Below are 24,248 nucleotides of genomic sequence, written 5' to 3'. Positions count from 1 at the left end.
TTACCAGAGAAGAAGAAAACAATAACTTCCCTTCCTGGACATTCTGATCAGTGAGATCACAATGACAAATTAGAAACATGACTCTACAAAAAACCTATCCATACTAACCAGGTGCTCCACTACTAAACCAAAAACCCAACCTCCCACAAGAGAAGCTATGTAAGGACTTTATTTAGACAAGCCCAAACACACTGCAGCAACCTGTAACAGCACAAAAAGGAAACAGAGCATCTGTACAACACACTGTATTCCAACAAAACAAAAAGAATATCCACACAACTTTATCAAAAAGTCTCAGACCACTCAACTCAATGCAGCACAACCAACACAAACTCCAAAAAGAATTACACAGATATACATCAAGAATATCTCAGAAACCACCAACAGACTACTACAACCAAATGTAATCAACATAGCACACAACCCAACTAAAGCCTTTTAAAACATCCTAACCAGACCAAAATAACCACAGAAGAAAAAACAGGTGTCATCTACAACATACAATGTAAGGATTGCAACAACCACTATGTAGGATAATAGGCAGAAGACTGGAGGTACGCATCCATGAACACCAGCTAACAATCAGAAGACATGATGAAAATTCTTTAATTTCACAATATATGGACAGAAGTCACTATAATTTCAATTTGAAAGTGTGACCATCCTAGACCAAGATGTCCAAAAATGCCAGGGAATTCCTAGAAGGCTGCCACTCTCACAAAAAGATCCAAGCACCTCTCCACCAGCAATCAGCACCCAGATCAGCACAGATTAACTCAAAGGTTAACATCAGATCAACAATCAAATAAACAATACCCCAATCAAGAAACTGCTAATGAAGTCAATAGCAAACCATCCAACCAAAGAATCTCTAAGACCATCTCCACCAACTCTGACAGGGCAAACCACTAGAGCAAACTCAAGGCCCGGGAGCTGGATCCAGCCCATGGGGGTGCTTAGATCTAGCTGAAACAGCTGCCCTGGAAACAGCAAAGGACTGGCCTGCGGTGTCTCTGCCAGCAAAAATGGAACACAGGAAGACTGTGTACATTCCTCCCAAGCTCCATTTTCACTAGCAGAGCACTCAGGCCTCCATAGGTGTCCCCTATGGTGTCCAATGAGTGAAGTTGAGATGGCCACACCCATTTGGCCATGCCCAACCCAGTCCCCTAAGGTCAAACACAACCCTGATGCGGCCCTCAATGAAATCTAGTTTCACAAAAGGGTGCACTAGAGTATAAACTGAGAGCAAACAACACTTCTTACACTGATGATGTTACCTAATTTGAGTAATGAGCAAGAAAACAAGTTCAGAGAGACCAAGGACCCCTCATAGGTTAAGCTGAAAGGGAGTGGAAATAATATGGTGTCTTCTTTTTAGAAGGTAGCATCTACCCGACCTTGACTGATCTTGAAAACTTCTCAGCAGGATCAGATCAGGTTAATACTTCAAAGGGAGACCACCAGAAACAAGCCATGGCAGTCACCTTGTTTGAAAATCAGAAGCCTATCTCAGAAGAAAGAAATATCCAAACACTTCCATGTTATAACAAATTACTTTTTTCACCCCTCCACATTTTTCTTTTAGCATTAGAAATCTCTTCTTCAGAATAAATTCTTGGCTTACTGCACTTTCTCAAGCACACCAAAAACAATAATGGCAGAGATGTGAGTGTCCTGAAATGCTAAAGCCTCTATATATTGAGCTGCTTTTTTGGGGGGGGGGTGTGAGTGGACAGAAGTGCTGCCGCTGCTACTGTCCTTCCTTGAAGGGAGAAAACAAACACTTGATTTCCACCCACAGTATAGCTTCATAATAAGAATAGATGCTACTCCCCCACATTTCAATCCGAAGCTGTCAGTCAGAAAGTTAAGTGGGTATAAGCTACAACCATTTCAGAAAAGACTGTTGAAAAGTGGCAAAAAAAGGCATGTTATGCAAAAGTGGATGTGGAAGTCAAATGTAAGAGGCAGGGAGAGAGGGAGGGAGGGTGAGTGTTGAGCAGGAGGGCTGAAGTATATACGTGGATGTGTTTATACATGTGTCTGGAGAGCTCTAGGTAGAGGACATTGGGAATGGCCTTGAAGGTTGAGAAGAATACAAAGAATACCAAGGCAACAGTCAAATAAGAGGAACCTGAGCTGACTCAAAAAAGTAACATAAGAATACATTTCAGATTCGCCTCTCCCTCATTCACGCAGAGATAAAGGGAGAGGAAAATGCTCAAGATTGGCAAGATTACTATACACCTGCTATAGTTATTACAATAAAAGTAGTTCTTACCTACATGGAACTGATTTCTTAATCTGGTCTACTTTATAGGACTGGCTGAATGCCACCAATATACAGTAGACACAGCTACGGCTCAAAGAGAAAGCACAATAGTAAATATACTTCTCCTCATTCTCATCAAATTGAGCCCCCAATGATCACATGGGAAATGACCAGTGCTCCTAGCTAAATTCTCCCCAAACATCCACTGGAAAGAAGGAGATCATATTATTTGCTGGAAATCCATACCTACCCAGTCAAAAAACAAAACATGAGTCTAAAGCAGTGGTTTCCAACTTGGGGCCCACGTCCCATGCCTCACAGGGGAGCAATTTGATTTTTAATGGAGGCAATTTGAACCTTGTTTAATCCAAGAATGTCTTTTTAGGCTTCCTCTATGTGAATAGAGGTCACTTTTTGAATGAAGTAAGAATCGCGGGGGGGGGGGGGATCAGGATTTTAGAGATGCTTAGGTGGGGCATGGCCAAAAATATGTTGGAAACCACTGGTCTAAAGGCTGTTTTTCAGTGTCAACAGAAGGACATGTGCACCTGTTTGTAGTGACTCTTTTCTCTTTTCTCCAGCAAAAGGCATGGGATAGTTTCTCTACTTTCAAGTTTCTGCCTAAATAGGGAATATGAGCAGATCCTCCTAATCTTTGATCTTCCTAAACTGAGCAGCAAAGTTTGATTGGATTTCTATTCTGTTTGTTTACATTTATGTAGAACGCTATGCTGTACTTTAAACAGACTCTCAACGTAAGTGAGGGGCTTGGAAATCTATCCAGAATACATAATATAGTTTTTTTTAAAAATGTACATTTAAATATTCTATTTTAGGTAAATATCAGAACATATTTTGATTAATCCTCAAAACGAGATGCAAAGAGGAAAAAGGCCCTCCATGTTTCAGTTTGCAGGGATTGATGCTTGATTCAAGCTAGGTTTGCCTTTAGAATTATCAGGCTAAAGGAGAGTATTCCACTATCATTATCCCTTATTTTCCAACTGATTTCAGCGTTGCCAAATATATTTGTTCTTTAGTGGACTTTTTTTTCTTTTTCTTAGTTTCATTTTAAAGGGAGAATCTTCTTTGTATATGTTTATTCAAATATTCTATATTCTTCAGCTTTAACCTCAATAATACACAGGCAAACAATCGATACAAACTCAAGATAAATCGCTCCAAACTCGATTGCAGAAAATACGACTTCAGCAATAGAGTGGTCGATGTACATGTTTGACAAATTGACAAATACAAATATTAGTCTTTTCCCCTTAAAATACTAGAATCCTTCATATACATCTGAACTGGCTAGCCCATTCTTCTTGTTTCTCATTGACCCTGTTTCAATTTTATTAAATCGGGGAGTCATCATACAAGGTTGACTTGGCCTTCCATCCTTCCAAGGTCGGTTAAAATGAGGATCCAGATTGTTGACGGCAATATGCTGACTCTGTAAACTGATTAGAGAGGGCTGTAAAGCCCTATAGGGCAGTATATAAGTCTAAGTGCTATTGCTATTGCTATCACCACAACAATGACTGTAACAAATGTGACCTCTCCTCAGATCCAACACAATGATTGCAGAAGTGTCCTATGATCTGTCTGCAAGGGTTTCCCTTAATGATCGTTCTTAAAATATTTGGATTCCACTATAATATTCCTGTTGGGATAATGCGGGAGCAAAAAAAGAAAACATTTATTTATGTTTTATGTTGCGAGCCAAAATTTATTTTTGGCTTTCAACAGTTCCAGGAAATCCTCCCAGTAAGTAACATGAACAGTAACATAATAAGGAGCCAGGAATCTTCATAACTTTTTGTTAAACCAAAAACATATTACACAGGCATCTTCTAATTCATCCCTATCCAGCTCTACTCTATTACTGCCCAACTCACAAAAACAACACTTTTAGATTACTGTGCTTCATTCAATGACTTTAAATTTTAAATGATCAAGTCTAATCTATCTATAATCTTTTGAGTAGGGCGAATTATAAAATAAAGAAAATGCATGGCATTCCTTTCTTTTTTCAGAATTCAGGCATCCAGAGATGGAAATGTAAGCTACTTCAAAGCCAATGGACACCTGCCAGTTCTCTGACTTGCTTTGAATGAATAACCTGAGCTAGAAATTGCCTTTTCTTCCATAGTCCAAAGATCCAGGATTTTCTTAGTACCATGTAGCACAGTCATAGGCAATAAACTGTACTGAAAATAAGTATGTCTCATTATAAGAGTAGCTCTGCTCTTCACTCCTGAGAATTCACTGCTCTGGAAAGGTTGCAATTCTTATTGGCAAGCTGAGAATCGATCAATCAGGAAGTCAATGTAATCCACATGCAGGGAAGGTACTGATAGTAGAATCACTATGTTCAAATCACTCTGTTATGTAAGCCTTTTTGAACTTGTTGACCTGCAGATATGTTGGATTATATGGTAATCTTCATTCTTTGCAGATTTAGCTTTTTATGGAGGCACTGGGATTGTATGGGTATTTAATAGAGTAGAAGGGTAGTTAAACCCAATCTGGAAATTCTGGGGTATATGCTGAAGCAGAATCAGAATAGATCTGGAAGGGACATTGGAGGTCTTCTAGTCCAATCCCCTGCTCAAACAGGAGCTCCTACACTATGCTAATGCTTATATGATAACAATTGCTTCATAAAAATACAACCAAACCTAACTCCATCTCAGAAGAAGGCTTTTAACACTGAAAAAAAGAAGGAGGTGGAGGTAATCTTTTTCTGAGTTATTGAATTGATCCCCTCTCCCCATAAATACAGATCTTCTTCATGCAAGCAAATGCTCTAAAATGGAGAAGCATTGTGGAGAATGCTCTAAAGTGGAAACATAATGGATGAAGAAGAATTAAGCCCTCTTCCTTCACCACTTCTCCAGAATGAATTTTTAAAAAGGTCATTCAGGCTAAAATTACAAGTATTCTCCCATAGCATGTAATTTAATTTAAGAACCAAATAAACATGGAAAGGATGGCCTTTTGTGCCAGTAAAATAGCACAGGGCAAATAACCTTCTTGTCATTAGATGAATCCTTTATTAGCAATCCTCTTAAGAAATAGTGTATCAAAGTAATAACTAATTTGATGTCATTAGATAAAATCTGTCAGAGATTCAGGAAGAACATTGCAAAGTTTCAAAACTTCATTCTCTGGTTGAATTGTTCCTTGGGGGGGGTGTAATTCATTATTTGGAAATATTTGGGGTCTTTATAAGTGACTACAAAAGATTGAGGTATAAAATTGAGGTCTTCTTTATCATTTATCTGTTCAGCATTGACCAAAGGACCAGAAGTTTGGCATTTCCCCCCCTGTTCGTTGTTAGTGACATTTTCCCTGTTCATTATTAGTGACATAAAAAATACTTCAAGAAATTGAAGATGGCATGGGATTCAAAACCATGAAAGTTTATGCCACAACAAATAACCTTATAACCTTGTTATAATAACAAATACTTAATATAGTTTGAAGTTGTTGAATTCTTACTTTGAAAAGCACTGGATTTTTATAAGCACTAGATTTTTAAATCTAAATTTAAATCTAGTTCATAAAAAAGGATTTTTAGCTAAATCCTTGTTCTAAGAGATACTTAATTCACAAAATCTGAAGTCTTGGGGAATTCAATACTGTTTAAAGAGTGCTAGAAATCCATTCTATTTCACTAGTGTTCAAACGTGATTTTCTATTATGAGAGATCCCCTCTCCCATCCCAGATTTGGTATGCTCTTCATAATTTCTAACCTCTCCTAAATTTCAGAATTAAATATTTTCATATACATACATACATACATACATACATACATACATACATACATACATACATACATACATACATATTTGTATATGGTATATTCTGTTTTATTCAGAAATAAAGAAGAATCAGTTAAAGTTATGCCCAAATTCAAGCTGCACTATGGTTATTCAACCCATCTCTTGGAACAGTTGGTGGAGCTGAATATAGATTCAAAGCTTTATTTGCAGTTCCAAGTACAGTGAACAGAAGGGGAAAATTCCTAAATATCTAGCTGTGTATCGTGTGTTCCACCTAGAAGCTTCATGCTACCTGCCAATCACCGGGTCTGTTGTCAAGGCATGTTACAAGCACCCCTAGATTATGCAAATTGCTGATTTCATTACTTAATGCAAGTACTGTACACACATTGACATTTCTATGCTTCCTGATATTCTGGTTCCATCTTTCATTAACATTTGCTTCAGTCTTTGCTTCAATGTGTCCAAGGGAAGAACCTCTCTTCCTGCCGTATGCTCCTACTCAACCCATCTGCTGGCTTACTTGAGGTATTATATCGCACTCCAGAGAAATACTCAGGGCAGGGACGCGCTACCAGCTGTCCCGCAAGGCTGCGTGGCCAACATGTCCCAATTAGATCCACTAAGGCATTGCACTGAGGGCCTGCAGGGAAGGAAGAAGAGAATAATTAAAAAATAGAAAAAAATATTGACATCACATATTATATACTTGTTTAGTAGTTTGGGGCAATTTAGTAGAATCCTGCAGAAATAGAGTAAGGGAGGCATGATACAGATAGCTTGGTATACATAATCAAAAGCAGATGCTGTTGGTTTCAGAAAACCATATTCCATTTTTCCCCCAGAAGCATCGATATAAAGACATGTTCAACAAGACGTTGAAACCAAATGAGATTATCATATGATTTATATGGGAGTTTTATGTTCCTTCGTACACCAAAATGCTTCCTGTGGACAAGTATTTGTGGTTTATCGAGTTTCCTTCTTGATATCAGATTGACTGCCAGGAGGAAAAGGTCCTTTAGATTAAGCTCCTGGTTAAATTGACTGGCAGTATCACTGTTGTTTTTCTCAATATATTTGATCTGGTTCTCCTGCTAGAGACATTGGAAGTTATTTGCCTGGAAGGCATCTGTTCTGTAGAGCATTCGCAAAATATTCTGACTGATTGCTGCAAACAGAAAAAAAGAATGTTAGCTAAAATCTATGACAATATTTATCAACCTTGACTATTTTAAGAGGTATGTTCACTCCCAAAAATCCCCACATCTCTTAAAATAACCAAGATTGAGAAACACCGCTCTAGACCATTTTTGTTTAGTTGCAGCTTTTGGTTTATTTTCTTGATTTGTCTATATATTTTCTGTACCTTACACATTTCATCCTAGTTTAATTTAACATCAGAAGCCATGCATTTTGCCAGGCCTTAAAATCTAAAAAGAATGTTAATTAACTTATGGGCTGTGATATTAAATAAGTCATTTCAGAAGGCTTTTGGAATTAGCTCCTGCAAAAGATATGAAACCAGGATGAAATCAACAAAATTTTTCTCCAGCATGGCCTAGAATTGTAATGAATATATACACATTTGCATCCACATGCAGTAAATATTCTTAATCAGAAAAAAATGTATCTTTTAACTTCACCACTCATAGAACCATTCATTCATTCATTCATAATGGAATGCAGAATATTACTACTACTACTACTACTACTACTACTACTACTACTACTACTACTACTATCACCTCCACCACCACCACTACCACCACCACCATCACCACCACCACCACCACCATACCGCCTCTGCAAAGAAACTAAAGAAACAGTAGCTGCAAGGAGATTACACAGACTGACTACAAACAATAGCATGATAAAGTAGCAACCATAGTATATTGGAAGAACTAATTTTTAAGTGACTACTTCTAAGTTGAAAATCATTTCTATATTAAACACAAATTCCAATAGAAGAGGAAAATATGTAATTCAACTATGAAGTCCTTGGTGCTCTCTGAGCTTGGCTGTATCCTTGCAGATGATTCATTACCTGATTAGGTAACATCATCAGCCCTAGTGAATATGGGCTTATTCCCCAGTGAGTGTGGGATTTGCTCCCTCCCTGGCAGAGAAAGCTACTGTTTATAAACAGAGAGCAAACCTCCTAATCATTAGCAATAATGATGTTATCTAATGAATTGTCTAGAAGCAAATAGCCTGGGTCAGAGATCACAAAACCCCACAGTAAACACAAATTGAAATGAATTCAGTAGATATAGATTCTATTTAAATTTACCTGAGCTCTAAATTGGACTAAGACACACCTATTTCAAGAAAGCCTAAACTAAAATCCTCTGCAATGCATATCAGACATATTAAGCCAAAGTCAATCTAAGTGATTTTGTGGATTTTAAGAATCGTTTAATTGTGATAGCTGTCAAACTCTTGACAGCCAATGTTGACATTGCAGGCTGACTAGATAGATGTTTCATTCCATCCTTTCCTGTGCATATTTCATCTTTCAATATTCAACCGTTCTCAAAAAGAAGAAATTCTGATGAAGCAAGTGATTTCATTACTGCAAAATGCATATTAGTTGAATTGATTAAAGAGTGTATTGGTATGTGTTATATTCAAAATATTCAAGTACTCAATCCTTGATATTCAGATACTTCTGGCCTCTGCAAAAGTCATGAATCAGTATCTTACAAGACCTACCATGCATATAAAGTCAACTGACATGTGGCTGTACAAGGTTCTTGGAAGGCATTCCAATTGGAAATAATATGCAGGTGGAACATATTCATATATAAAAAGAGGGATTTTTTTTACATTGTTTAAATTTATTGTTTTTTAATAAATAACTCAAGGCAATGAATATATCTGATATTCTTTCCACCTATTTTCCCCACAACTCTGTGATGTGAGTTGGGCTGAGTGAGTTGAGACAGTGGCTGACCCAAATCACTCATCCAACTTTCATGTTTAACAACTGGACCTAACTGGCTCTAATTTGTATTTGAATAATTATATTTCACAAATGTACGCATTTGGTAAATATTTAAAGCTGACTTATATTGAGAATATAACTCTGAGTAATAATTTAGTCCATGTGAGATTTCTCCCAATTCTCTTACTTTAGATTCATTTTTAAATCAGAAATGCTAGAGACTAAGTGTGCTTCAGTGGAGAGTCACATCCTCATCCTTACGGGCAAAAGTAATCATGCCCTCATTCTCTCATCCCAAAACATTATCCATTAGCCAAATTATTGCTATTTGGATCTTGAGGCTCAGCTTCTCAACTAAAAATTACCTTTGACTCTCTCCATGGTAGATGAGAAGCATATTAGATTTATTTGAAATAGCTTATTGCCCATGATCCCTCATAAAGCCATCCCTCTACACATTAAATGAATAAATACAAAGCAAATAAATTTATTTTTGCATAATGCAATAGTGTATAACCAAATATGTACATACATAGAGACACACAAATTCAAAATTCAATCCATATTTTATACCTATTTCTATTTCTGTTTCTATGCACATTTAACTATTTCAGTTGGGATGCTCCATGATTTTGGGAAATAAATTATTTTTGAGATACATTATTTATAAGAAAGGAAAAGAATATGATTATTATGTGATAACATATTTCCTCTTCACTAGCATTCTACCATTTTTTCTTCCTTTTCAGAGAGATGGAATTTCCAATTTCTGCTGTCCTTAATTTGCTTAGAGATGATTCCATGTTCAATTCTCTGCATTTCCAGTTAAAAGAAGCTGCTAACAATTGAAGTTATGGTAGAGTAAGTGGACAAACTGCCTGATTTTAAATAATACAGCCCCTTTATTAACATCAGACTGCAGATTTTGCAGTCCCTTTATTTTATTTATTTACAATAAAATAAAAAATTTAAATGGAAAGGAAGGAAAGATGGCAGGGAGGAAAGGGAAGGAAAAACCAATGTACAATTAAAAGATAATATTATCTGAACCTCTGATAACATTTTCTGAATGAAGAAGCATCATTATATATTAGGCATCATCTGCAAACACTTTGCATGTGCAGATGTGGTTTAAATTGTAATGTGTCCTACCAGCTCATATAAATCATACAAGGCGCATATGGATGACAGGGGGGGAAAAAGCTCAGATTGTCTCATCCTGTGGATAAATGACAGAGACGGAGTACAGGTTGCGACATCGATGTGGCTAGCTTGTCATATTTTTTTTTAAGTGAAATTGGGACTTTTGCACATCAAAATATATGCACAGCTTTTGAGTAATACTTCTCCTGTTCTATACAAAGGGGCATGATTTCATAAGAGGGGAAAAAAACCTTTCTCCTAGATTACCAGTTCAATTCTTCTCTGTTGATTTAAGAAAGCAAAAATTTGCAGGCTGAGAATGGATAAAATACATTCTTTCTATCCACACACCTCTCCCCCATCTAATTTACAAGAATGTCCTTGTGATATGATCACTATGCATTTCTGGTGTCTGGAGATAGATAGATTAAAAGACTTCCTTCAGTAGCTAATTAGTCACAATCAACTGCAATTGACCAACAACTGACAGCGCAGAAGACTGGAGGACATGCCTCCTTGTTTTGCATGAAATAAATCCATACTCATTTTAAAAAAGTATATCTAAATAAAGCAAGTAAAACATCTCACCCCCCTTCCTCCTTTCATTCTTTATTTCCCAAATGCATATATTTATTAATTTATTTTCATTGTTTTGTTAAGAATATTGAGGTAACAGGTGAGAATTATTCCATTTCAGTGAAATTCCTGATACACCCCAGGTTCCCACATAGATTGAAGGGAAGCAGGCCAAAGTATTACTAGAACTGCCCCAAATGAAATAGTATAGTAGATGCCAAGGGACTAAGGATTTTATGTGGCATTAAAATCAGCAAACTACATAGAGTATGTAGAGTACCTTCCTTACTTGTATTGGTGTTATCGGTGGATGAGCAGCACTGAGGACTAGGTTAATAACTCCTTTTTCTAGTATCGTAAAACTATTATCCATAGAAAAAGGCCACTTATACTCTATAATTAGCATGCCCCAATCTGGAGAATTAGAATTCCTTATCTGCATAATAGTGTTGTTTAAAGAATTATATAATCTTTGGGAACTCCAATACAGCCTCACCCAACACAATAACAATAGAATAATGTACTAATCAGAATTTCAATGTCTGCTATGTTTGTTTTTAGTATGCATTTTGTGGCCAAGAGCTACATTAAATCATATTGAGAAATGCATTATTTTGAGATAAAATACATTTAGAAATATTACTCTAAATTGTATTTAGATGTCATGTTTCAAAGGCATTCTGTTTAAAATACATGGATTAATGTAAAAAAAAAAATAGGAGGGAGTGAATTTATGAATGAAACAAATAGAAATTTATCTTTCATTATATCCATAGCACACATTCCTTTTTTATTGATTTCATGTTATTTTATATATTATATGTGTAAAAAACTTTCAAGAATTTAATGTAAGACTAAGAAAGGACTTATATTTATACTTAGCTGATCATGGTTGTGTCCAGATAATTTCCTATTTGGCTACACTGTCTAAAATAACACTATAAATTATGCTTGGAACATATTTTGCTTTGTAATTTTAAGAATTTACTTGATACAAATCAATGTTGCTAATAGTATGGAGAAATAAATAAAAGCTAAGAAAGACTCTGAATGAACATTGCTAGAGAACTTTCAATATATTACAAAAAAAATAAAAAAGCCAGTAGCTCTAGCTAAGATATGTTTTTATTTCTCAACTCGCTCTGTTATCAACTTGCTTTCTTCGCAGAGAATCAAATATTATTTTGACAGGGATGTCCACTCAGAGCTTTCCAAAGATGCATTTTCTTTTTCAACACATGGCATCCATCATGCAATAAGTCCAGTGTACAATAATAGTCTGACTTTGAAATCCCAAGGCTGTCTTTGAGCAAAAATACAGAGCCCCAAAAGTCATCTTAATGGAAGCTGAGGAACAATGAAGTTAAAATGAATTCTTTAAATGTTACTGCATTCAACACCAAAGAGATTATAGGAAGAGGAAAGCAGCTATCCTAAATGATTGTTTTTTATTGCATAAGCAACATTAGCAAGTGATTGATTACTCAGGGCCTTATCATCATGCTGTTTCTGGCTAGGTTTCTATGACATACTGAACCATAAACTAGTCAGCTACATTTTTCATGAGTAGTTAGTTGTGCTCTACACATCATATTCAGAAAGGTTACGTGCTTGATTATGCTTTGGCTGGTGTGTTTTTCCTGGTTCTCCTCTTGCTGTTTTGCCATAGTTATCTCAGCCAGTATGTATCAAATAGCTGTCAAACAGCACATTATTGAAACAGACTTTAAAATATAATCGATGAGAAACCCAAGAAGCCAGTGGTGTTATAAGTTTTGGGAAAAATAAATAACAGAAACAGCACAACCATCCATCCGGGCTGGCACTCAAGGGCATATAGAAGCTACGAAAGGAAAGGAATGAAATCCTTGAAGGCAGAAAATAAATGTGACAAGCCAAGTTCAGGCCCCACTAAAAAGGAAGCAAGTATTTCATCATACATTTATTGGGTAGAGGCCTCTTGGGAAACCTGATTTCATTACAGACCTCTTATTGTCAGACCTCTTATTATTCTGCCTAATAATAAGGTTATCTTCCTCTCAGATCTATTGTTTTTATGGAATTTAATTTGTATTTCTTTCTGATTTTAGAAATATTTTTTCTGAAATCAGAGTTTTCTGCTTGCTTCTAGATAATCATAATAACATTGCTTGAGTTAAGTCATTGAGTTATATCCTAGTGAATTCAGAGGAATTTTTCTCTTAGCCTCAGAGTCTAGACCTTTTGAGAAATATGAGTGGTCCTTAGTAAATATTAATTGTAAAACATTAGTAAAACCACAAGACAGAGTTGAAAGCTATTGTCCAATTGCCCTTTTGAGCTCCTGCTGCAAACTTCTATCAAGATTAATTATAAAGAGGATAGGTCCCATAGTAGATGAGCATCTGCCCATGGAACAAACTGGCTTCCAACAAGACCAGACCTGTGTAGACCAGGTGCTAAGCCTAACAGAAACAGGATTCCAATAAGATCTCAAAACCACGGCCATGTTTCTAGACCTAACTGCACATTACAACATTGATTGGAAGGATGGGTTGTTTAGTCTGTGAAAATATCTACAGACCAGGAGTGGGTTGCTGCTGGCATTACTGCCAGTTTGGTGCACGGCAAAAATCCCCCATGAGGATTATAAGCAGTAGATGTAGTAAAACTACTCCAACATGTAGTAAAACTACTCCAACTTGTTGTCTTCCTGTTCTGAGTCATATAGCCTCCCACTTTATGAAGGCAAGATGCACTACTGAGAAAATACAGAAAAACTATGAACAACTTACTCCTACTGGTGAATGCTGACCTTCCTCATTCATCAGCTGGAAGTCTCAAATCCAGGAAGTCCCCACTGGCATTTGCACAACATCTGCCTAGCAAGTTTAACATTGATTCCCAATGGAAAGCCAAATGACTTACTGAATACCAGTTATAGAAAGACATGTAAATGATCCCACAAAAAAGGTATAAAGTTTTGAACTACCATGTCAACTATGGACAATCTGAATTGGATTTGCACCTCACACGATGTCTGCTGGCACTCTCTGTATAAATGGGGCATAGTATCCTCTCTTCAGTGTGACTGCAGGATACCATATCAAACTGTAGATCACATTGTGACCAGCTATGAGTTGAAGGCATCTATAGATCCAGTATTTTATATATATATATATATATATATATATATATATATATATATATATATATATATATATATATATATATATATATATATATATATATATATATATATATATATATATATATATATATATATATATATATATATATATATATATATATATATATATATATATATATATATATATATAGTGCGCTTCAGTGGTTAGATGGCCTAGACGTTGATATTTCAACATAGATTTTTTTAACATTTATATTTTATTATGTTTTACTAATCTAGGTGAAATGTTAATAATATATTGCTGATCCATGTATCATATGCCATATGCTAAATATATAAATAGTAAATATATTATTGTATCACCTTGATCTAAAATAGTAGAAGAAACTACCTAACTATGTAAGTTTGGTTTTTGTTGCTAATTTGGCCCATCATATTTCTGCCAATTCTCAGTAACTGCATAGATAACTTTTTCTCCATGATTATCTTTCTCTAACTTGGTTCTTTAGGTCTTCTTAATGGTGCATTCATTACTACTCTACCTGAGTCCATCCTCCTTAAAGTTATCCTCCACTGACTGAGTGCTTGCTACCAATACAGTGCAAACATTGCATGGGTCTTACAATTCATGTGTGGAAGGAACCTAAAAAGCCAAACTTTCACATCATATCAACTCTCCTATTGTGATGGAACTACAGCAGCTCCCAGCATTTGCTTGTAAGTTCAACCAGAGACTTCGCTAGCCTCAATAAGTAGAAGGGCTTGTGATTATAACATGGATTTCAAGCGATACTGTGCCACAGCTAGAGCAGTTTATTTCTTGAACAAGATAGAATTGTTAATTGGTGTTCTGACCATGTATCACTTTAATCCACAGTGAATAGTGTGGTGTATAAGAAAACAAGGTATTTTTATAGCAGTGGACTCATAAAAACAGCTCTCTATTGGTATTAGAATATTTCTAAATATTTTAATGTAATTTCTTAGGATGTCACCATTTAAAAATGTTTTTATATTTTCCCTAGAGGACAAAAATCTTCATTACTTTATCTTGCCTTTGGTTGGAGAAGAACAAATGCATTTTTACTTGCCCAAGATAACAAAATAAATCAAACTAGTCCAGGCTATAAAAAAGGAGTCCAGATTTCCAAATAGTGGGAAGATGAAATGATTTGTTAAACTGGATTAAAGAATGCTCAAATTGATAAAACTCTATGTGATGTGTTCTGTTTTATGGTGTTAATATTTTTCATAAGACATATATTCACAGATGAAATTATAGTATAAACTGATGCTTGCCCACATGCATATATATCCATGCTCCCATGATAAGAATTGTTTTAACAGAGACCTGCTTAAGCAATGCTGAAGACATTATTACAGACTACAATAAACTGTATCAATTAATTTACAGTCTTTTAGTTTGATCTGCATGGATTCAAGAATTAGAAGGGTCTTGTTCTTTTGGTTAAGGCATAATCCACCTCTAACAGCTTATCCACTGTCCAAGGTCCTTGCTCATTTTAGCATATCAGGCCTAGCCTGATATCTGGACTAATCCTTTTGAGCAAGTATTTCCACAGCCCAGGGGCAAAGAGAAGCTGCACCTCTTGGGGAGATAAGGAGTACAAAGGGAAAGAAAGAATCCATGGCAGAGAAATGGCTGCAGTATAAACCTCCTGCTTCTCTCAGGATGCAAATTGAGAAGAGGTTTTTTTTTTACAGCTCTTCTTCTCAGTTAGGAATGTATTTATTTATTTAAGTTCTCAGTGCTGGTGTTGTTAGTTGTGAAGTCTTGTCCGACCCATTACAATCCCATGGACAACATTCCTCTAGGCCTTCCTGTCCTCTACTATCCTCTGGAGTCCATCCTCTGGACTGCTTCAGTGACTCCATCCAGCCACCCAATTCTCTGTCCTCCTCTTCTCCTTTTTCCCTCTATCTTTCCCAGCATTAGGCTCTTCTCCAGTGAGTCCTTTCTTCTCATGATATTGACCAGAAGGAAAAGTGTGCATACTTCTGGCCTGATGTCCTTTCTGGCTCAAATTAAAAAAAAAAGAGGCACTTAGGCCAGATCGGAGCTTCTGTGATAGGAGAACTGGCAGAGGCCATCAATATCTATACAACTCTAATAGCTGCTTGCCAGCTTTCAGGAATCTAGAAGAAGTATGGAAATGGAGACTTGGTCTTTGGGGTAAATCCAAGAGAATTAGGAGGTAGAGTATTCTTGGAAAGAACATAACACCATAAGAAAAGGAGAAGTCCAGCCTTGTTGGCAAAGGCAACTAACCCTTTCCCATTTGTAAATGGGAATAGCTTTGCAGATTAACTTTTTGATTAGATAATTACATTACATTTAGATGAGCAACTAACACCAGAGTTTTAAATAGAAATAAATTATTGGAGGACAGCTTTTCTTATTATGAGAGCTGTACATTACCTGCAATATCTGAAGAAGAATGCCTCTAAATGCCAGCTCCATTTAAGGGATATGTGGGGTATGTGAAGAAATGTGTGAAGAGAAGGGTGCTATTTCTCTTGAGGACTGCTAGCAGTCTTCCTAAATGCTTCTGATTATTCCCATGGAAAATAAGATGGGCTGAATAGCACGGTTCCTACATTTTTTATGATTAACTGGAAATTCACATTCAGTTAATAGATCCATTGACAATAATTTGAGATACACATTACAGAAGGTTTATTCTAAATATGGCTAAATCTGGGCCCAACAAGATTTCCTTCAGTGTAAAACAAAAATCTATCAGGAAGAAAAGAGAGCTATTGGCAGATAAGGAAGAAGTGACTTATGTTTCAGATACAGCCTGGTTCCCCCACACACCTGCCCCCAGAGACTGACTTCTCACAATCCATGCCAAATCTTAAGAGCTAAAGCTTTCACTTCTAAAGCTTCTGTTCAAGCAGTTGAAATCTTTTCAATGGTAATTGGCTCTTATCATTTTTTTCCTACCCAGAGGTGTTTACTAAAACCAACCCCTCTGGATGGAATTTACTGGGATTAGTTGAAAGTGCCTTGGCAAACAAATGCTATATTTTTTCCAAGCTTTCTTAAGGTTTCCCTGGTTGATGATCTTGTAGTTGCTCTGGTGTCATAGTAAATGAATATGGCAAGGATATTTAATTGACAGATGGAATGAGAAGCTATTGTAAAGATCTCACAAAACCATTTCAATTGCCAGCTAGGCAGTCAATCTATTCTTTAAAGCTTCTCTTCTACACTACAGTTTTTTTTCTTCAAGATTTAACAGAACCTATGCAGCACATCAGCTAAAGTCAAGGTCTTCTGCCAAATCTGCACAGCATTCCATTTTCAGCTAGGATAATCACTTTAGATATTACTATTAAAGGCAAATCTGCTGGAAGAAATGAAATATAGATTCCAAATAAATTTCTACTTTATATTTTTGGGTTCTGAAGAGCACAAAAATGTTTAGTGGTTTTCCTGGATAAATTCTAAGATTTTTCTGTCTTAAAACAAAGTTTGCTTTTATCTTCCAAGAAAACAAAGAGAAAACAGGTTCTACACAACTTTACTTTATTGGTCATTACAAATAATTTAACAGACGTTGACTTCAGAGTTTTATTGTGATTTTCTGGGGATCTCTGAACATGTTGGAAACAAACAGCAGTACTGCAGCTGAGACAAAATCAGAGCCTTACTGTCTTCATATTCGTTAATGCTAAATGTTTTACATTTTGGGTGGTGGGTTTTTTTTTTCAATTAAAGAGATGCTTTTAGGTTTGGGTGCAATTTTATAAATAGAAAAGGTCATTTCATGTTGTATGTTCAGTGATTACTTTCAACATTCTCCTGTAGCTGTTTCAATTTGCTTCTGTTTCAAAAAAAAAAAAGATTTAATTCCCAGAACTCAGGAAGAATTTAGAAACAGGGTGAATTATTGCAGGTATTATTTTCATTGCCACAAAAAAACAATGCAAGATTACTTTATCAAGAAGAAAAACTAACAAAACTTGGCACTCCCAGGCAGCTAGCTTGGTACTCGGTTTCCCATTTCAGTGTTACTTTGCTAGAACCATGATAAATTCACTACCCTTGAAATGTTATTGTAACCTGCCAACAACAAAAAAATGAATTTACTTTCCAAACTTTACTAGCCCAGTGGTTCACATGCATTTGGGTTCACAGAGGGCAGATTCAGTTTGATCAAATATTGTGTCTGGAATGACAGCTTTGCTATTTTGCAGACAATAGTTTTGAACCAGGACTGTAAGTATTAATGCTTAGTTTCAACCAGCGGTTGCACAAAACTTATAAATGAGCAGCTTGGCAGATGCTTTGTTTGCAGAATCTGCAGAATGCATCCATTACACAGACAGGCGGACAGACAGACAGAGAGAGAACAGCACAGCCCTAAATAAGCAGCTGAGCATTTCTCATCCAGGTAGAATATTCTATCAGCATTGTGCCATGTTTTCTTTAGCACTGAGGTACACAAGTCTTAGTCCCACTTTTTGCAGACTTGCAGCCTTCCTCTTTTATATGCAGGGCTAAAAATTATCAGTTACTCTGAGCTTTTTAAAGGAGGCGAATATTTAAGACACTTAAAAAAATTCCAAAGTTCAGCTTTTAAAAAAATATTTCTGAGAATTTAAAACAACAATGATGAAATGTTTCCTCAGCTTCTGGAGATTGAAGGTACTGATTCAGTCCCTTTAAAATCCTTAAGTGTGACAAAAATAAACCAAAAGTATTGGTCCCATTCAATCCAGCCATAGTGATCAGCCATATCTTCCCTGTCTCTCAGACATTACTTTTTTAAAAAAAGAATGTCACAATAGAGTGCTATTCTCCTGTTACAGAATTTGAACTTCCAATTGATCAGGGCCGAGTAGGTTACACGCTAAATGCAATGGTTTTTTTAAAAATGAAACTACAGATTGGGGCAAAAGATACCAAGGGGCAATGAGTGTAATCGGAAAATGATTTAGGGCTGCACTTTTTCAGCTCCCATAATTTTCAGCCATACACCTTAAGAGAGCCCCTTTGCTTGACAATGCTGTAGAGAGCATGCGGGTTAATATAAGTGGAGGAGAAAATAAATGTAATATTGTTGGTGGCACAGCCTCCCAACCAAGGAGAAAATGTGAACCACGTTTTATAAAAGCAAACTGCAGATCTTTCAATGAGGCATGAAGTCATGATGATGAGAGGTTTTAATTGCTTCAATATCTATTGGGAGACAATATCTACAAAACATCGCCCATTCAGGAAATTTCTGTCTTGTCTTGTTGACAACTTTCTCCCTCAGAGAGTAGAGGAAGGCATAAGAAAGTCAGCTATCCTTGACATGATACTAATCAATAGGGAAGACTTTGTTAAGGAGATAAAAATAGCAGGAACTTTCAGGGAAAGTGACTGAGTAATGATGGAATTCCTAATTTTAAAAGAAAGGAAATTTGAATGTAGTCAAACATATACTTCTGAATGCCCCCCCCCAAAGGTGGGGGGATTTTAATAGACTCATATATATAGGATCCAAGGACAGGAAAAACTAATAGGAGAAGGAGTGCAAGATGGGATGGAGTGTCATAAGAATGAAGATACCAAAAGCACAACAGTGCAACAATTCTAACAAGCAAGAAAAAAAATGAAGGACAGCAAAAGAAGCCACTGTGGTTACACAAAAGGCTTAATAAATATCCAAAAGAGGAAAAAAAGCAACACATACAGGAAATGGAAAGAGTACCAGATGAGCTACCAAACAGAATGCTCAAAACTGTAGAGCAGGTGTCAGGAAAGCTGAGATTAGCAAAGAATTTTGACAATAATAAAAAGGACTTGTTGTTCAAAAAAAAAAAGCTCAATAAAAAAATCAAGGCAAAATGCTAACAGGCAACAGAAAAAAAGGCAGATTGACAACTCCTATTTAAGTTGTCTTTTCCAGCAAAGAACTATATATTCTGCCAGGAAATTATGAAGGGCAGGATAAAGAGGCAAAATTGAAATTTGAGAATAAACAAAAATGGTCAAGGGGCACCTCTTTATTTTGAATTTAAAATTTTAGGATCAGATGAATTTATTCTTAATGAAAGCAGCTATTAATAGTTTGAGCCCTAATAATTATTTTTGAAAAACCCTAGAAGATTGGATTTTAGATGCCTGGAGGAGAGCAAATGTTGCCCCTACTTTCAAAAAAACAGAAATACCACTTTAATATTGGCACCTGGAAAGATTGTAAGGCAGTGGATCACAAAAATCAATATGTAAGCTTTTTGAAAGCAGTGGTAATTAACACAAATCAGTATGCATGTGTCAAAATTAAATCTGGCCAGATTAATTTTATTTCACTTTTGATATTTGTTAATAAGAATCTGGAAATGTTACCAACCTAGGTAATATACTTTGACCAATGAAGCATTGGCCAAAGTATGCCTAGCTTATTAGCAAGTTGGATAGGTACATAACTAGCTAAAGAAGCCTACTCAAGGACTAGTCCATGAATGGTTCGTCATCCAATTAGACAGAGGTATTAAGTGGAGTACTATATGTTCTATGTGTTTTATTCATTAATGTTTTCATTTAATGATTTGGATGAACTCATGAAGTCATCTGATCAGATTTGCTAATAACATAAAATTGGATGATGGGTAGTACCTTAAAAGAGAAATTATCTGCAAAACCAGTATTGGGCTATAATTGATTGCAAATTAAATGAGAAAGCTGTAGATAAAGATTCTGGAGTATAGGGCATCTCAAGAGGATGATTGCAGCACCAGGTTTATTTTGGTGTTAGGTTTTATAACTTTGTTGATTCTGGATTGTATTGTTATCGTGAGCCATGAGGAGTGGTTTTCTAAAATTGGTAGCCATACAATTTTTAAATATTGTAAGTCATAATAAATAAAATGAGGTGTGATGCAGCTATAAAGAAGGTCATCATGCATTACAAATCACAGAAAGTAATCATTCTATTCTATTCTCTTTTGATGAGACATCAGACATAAGTATTACATCCTGTTCTGAGTACCACATATTACAAAGGTTTCTGAGAAATTGAAATAGATTCAGAAAAGGTCAGCAAAGATAATCAGAGACTATGAAGAAAGACTGGAGGAACTGAGTAAGCTTAGTTTTGAGAGAAGACTGCCATGAAAGCACTCTTTTAACTGTATGAATTATGGCAGAATATCAAGACCTGTTCTCTCTCATTCCATATATTGGGAAATGGGTGAAAGGATTTAAGTTATAGGAACATGGATGATTGAATGATAGGTAAAAATTTCCTGCCAGAAAAAGTTTCACAATAAAACTAATTATCAGAGATGTGGTAGACTCTCTTCATTGGATGTTATCAGACAAAGATTATATAGCCATCAGCCTGAGATGTTTTAATCTGAATTCCTTCACTAGGTGAATTCCTACTTAATTCCATGATTTCATAGTAGTAGATTGGGGAATGCTAACTTTGTTCTACTAAGATTTCTTTCCCCCACCTCACTTTGTTCTGATTCTAGGAGATGGAAAGATTATCTGATTTACTTGTGGAAGCTCAGCAAGGTTATCTATCTACCTTATTCTAATGACTTTTTATTCTTCAGCACACATGGTAATAATAATAACAGCATCTATGTTTATCTTTTTCAGAGAACTCAGAATATATAACCTATATTGGGGTTTCCCTTATTTCATCCCCAAATCCTGTAAGTTATATTGGGTGAGAAGGAAATAATTAAGCTTAGGTCTTCAATGAACCCTGAGGATAAGTAAGATATTTCTCCTTTTGTCAATAACCGTGCCTCTCAGGTGGGCCTGCCATTAGTAGTCCAATTGCCTGTGAACCTGCATGGTGTTCTGACCTAGGCTTCCTGAGAGCATGAAGCAAACTCCTTGTCCCAACAAAAACCCCTTTTATTAATTTACTGTGAATTCTGCTCATTCATATCCAGCAAAGTCTTTCAAGGAGGATTTACAGTCATAGACCTTATCTGGCTGGAAGAACTGCCTGGCCAATATCTGCAAAACTTGGCAAGGTGTCTCAGAGAGTCACAAACCTATTAATTGTAAACCTATTAATTGGAGTTTGCAGGAGAACTAATTGTCTCCTGCAAACTCCACTCCCTTTTTGGTCCTCTTTTATTTACTCAGGGAAATAAAATAAAATAATTTCATCACCCGCCTGTGGTCTTTCTCCAAGTCGATCCCTGTTCTTTAGCTATTCCCTTCGTCTGGCAACTCCGCACATGTGCACACTGGGAACAGACTCCAGCTATTCTTTTGCCTCACTGATGTCTGACTCTGAAGGCAGCTAATAACTGGCATATGGCTCTGGCCTCCTCTCTGCCTCTAACACAGACCCCTCATCAGAGCCTTCTCCAGAACTCCAAGACTGTCTCCTGGAGTCTTCCCCAGATTCCATGTTCCTCCCCAACCTCCTCACTATCCAAATATGCTACCAGCTCCACTGGACATTGGCCAGTGGAGTCCCTAGACTGAACCACTTCCAAATTCAAGAATGGAGGAACTGAGGAGCCTTTGTGGCACACAGTAGGTCATCCTGGCAAAAAAAGGCCCAGCTATGATTTACTTGAAAAAGACATACTGATGTTGTTGGCCATTAAATCTGCCATTAAATCCCCAGAAATACATGAGTTCCCTGCTCTCTTGAGAACCAAATCACATAGAGAGACTAAACTCTCTAAATGGGTTGTACAAGCTATTAGTCTCAGAATTTTAGCAGATGCTGGCAAAGGAAGCTAATTTTTCTCAAACGAAAAAAAACTCCCTGCCTTTCAGCTACATGCTAACAGGAGCTTCATCTGCTGCCAGATAAGGAAGTAGAACTAAGTGTTAAGCACTCACGCAAAAATAATTTTTAGCATCCATTCATTCCAGTCTAAAGATTTGTATATGTGTAGTGTAACTTGGCTGCATGCTATAGTGAGGATGAATGTTGGCATGCAAACTTGCCAAACAGATGGTTGGCACAGGACATCTTGGAAGGCAGAGGGTATTGAAAAGTCACCTGAGTTGAAGAAGAAAGTCGATGATGGAAGAAATACTTTATTTAAGATTAAACAAGATAGGGAGCCCAGATTGCAGTTTGAGGTTAAAGGCAAGTTCTTACAAAAGGTAAAGTAAATGAGGGCTCTGTGTCTTCTTACATTTAACATCTGTCTTCTCATATTAGTTAAGGCTGATGAAAGACAAGTTAATGTATGGCAGACATATTTAGACCATTTATGTGACAGGAAAGAAATAATCCTGTATATCTTAATTCTAGCAACAATGTTTTTAAAAAACTTATGCCTACACAATAATATTCTGATCCATCATATCTGGTCAAATATTAATATTTGATTGATTTAATTGATTTCTGATCTAAATCAACATACCTCAACTGTGCACCCCAAATGTATGTAGTTACAATTCTAATCATGGCTGTGTTGGCTGGGAAAAATGATACAACAATATATCTGGAGGATCCTTGGTTCAAAAGGTTGCTTCTTCTATTTTTTTTATGAATCAAGCTATCTCTCTGATAGATTTAATTAATAGGATAAAAATTATTGGCTGTGTTCATGCCACAAATTAATTTGATTGCCTCTTTTTCAGATTTGAATCATCAGCTAAATAGCACATAGCACTTAAGACTTAAATACCGCTTCGTGGTGCTTTATAGCCCTCTCTAAGCGGTTTACAGAGTCAGCATGTTGCCCTCAACAATCTTGCTTCTCATTTTACTGACTTTGGAAGGATAGAAGGCTGAGTCAACCTTGAGCCAGTGAGAATCAAACTGCTGGCAGTAGGCAGAATTAGCCTTCAATACTGCATTCTAGCCATTGCACCAATACAGCTCCTGTCTATCCTGTAATGGGCAGGATTCACACAATATGCTAAAGAACACAAAATAAAATATTAAAAATTAACCAATTTAGCATGTTGTGCAAATACAACAATTTGACTTACAAATAATATGTTTAAATGCATCAAAATGTTGCTGATTTCAGTTGTTGAAGATCCCTCCAACTGCTAATCTAGTACTGGTCATTCAATCCACTACTGATCAATTTCCCTCTACCTCTGTACTTCCAAGAAGAAAAAGAAAACAGCAGATGCTGGAATATCATGGATACTCCCGTTTCTCCCCTCCTCCCAGGAGAATAGTGTGTTAAAAATGCTAAGTGACAAATTGGTTGAGCAACCCTAAACTTAAAGGAAGCAAAATTTACAGAACAATGCAATAAATTGGTTAAAAAAATGTTGGAACTCAAAGTCAGTCATCTGAATGTCTATTTTTGGAATTCTGAAATTTGAATGAGGGAATAAAATGTTTTTATGGACTTTGGCCGAACAATGGAACTGTTAATTACTTTCTTTAAAAGTTTTTATTAAGTATAAACCGTGATCA

General features: G+C 36.2%; 1 protein-coding gene across 2 annotated transcripts in view; it reads right to left on the bottom strand.

Annotated features, from left to right (window-relative positions):
• Positions 1 to 24,248, bottom strand: part of CRHR1 (corticotropin releasing hormone receptor 1) — an 83,257-nt gene that overhangs the window by 25,462 nt on the left and 33,547 nt on the right. For both annotated transcript variants that reach the window (XM_087713516.1, XM_014069083.2), the window contains one exon: positions 6,588 to 6,707. In XM_087713516.1, coding sequence (XP_087569642.1) covers positions 6,588 to 6,707 — 120 coding nt within the window. The remainder of the gene's footprint in view (positions 1 to 6,587; positions 6,708 to 24,248) is intronic.

This window comes from Thamnophis sirtalis, unplaced genomic scaffold (genome assembly GCF_051295495.1).
Source record: "Thamnophis sirtalis isolate CommonGarterSnake01/CBP01778 unplaced genomic scaffold, rThaSir2_p1.2 scaffold_4, whole genome shotgun sequence".
Taxonomy (NCBI): domain Eukaryota; kingdom Metazoa; phylum Chordata; class Lepidosauria; order Squamata; family Natricidae; genus Thamnophis; species Thamnophis sirtalis.
This window is presented reverse-complemented; position numbering and strand designations above follow the sequence as displayed.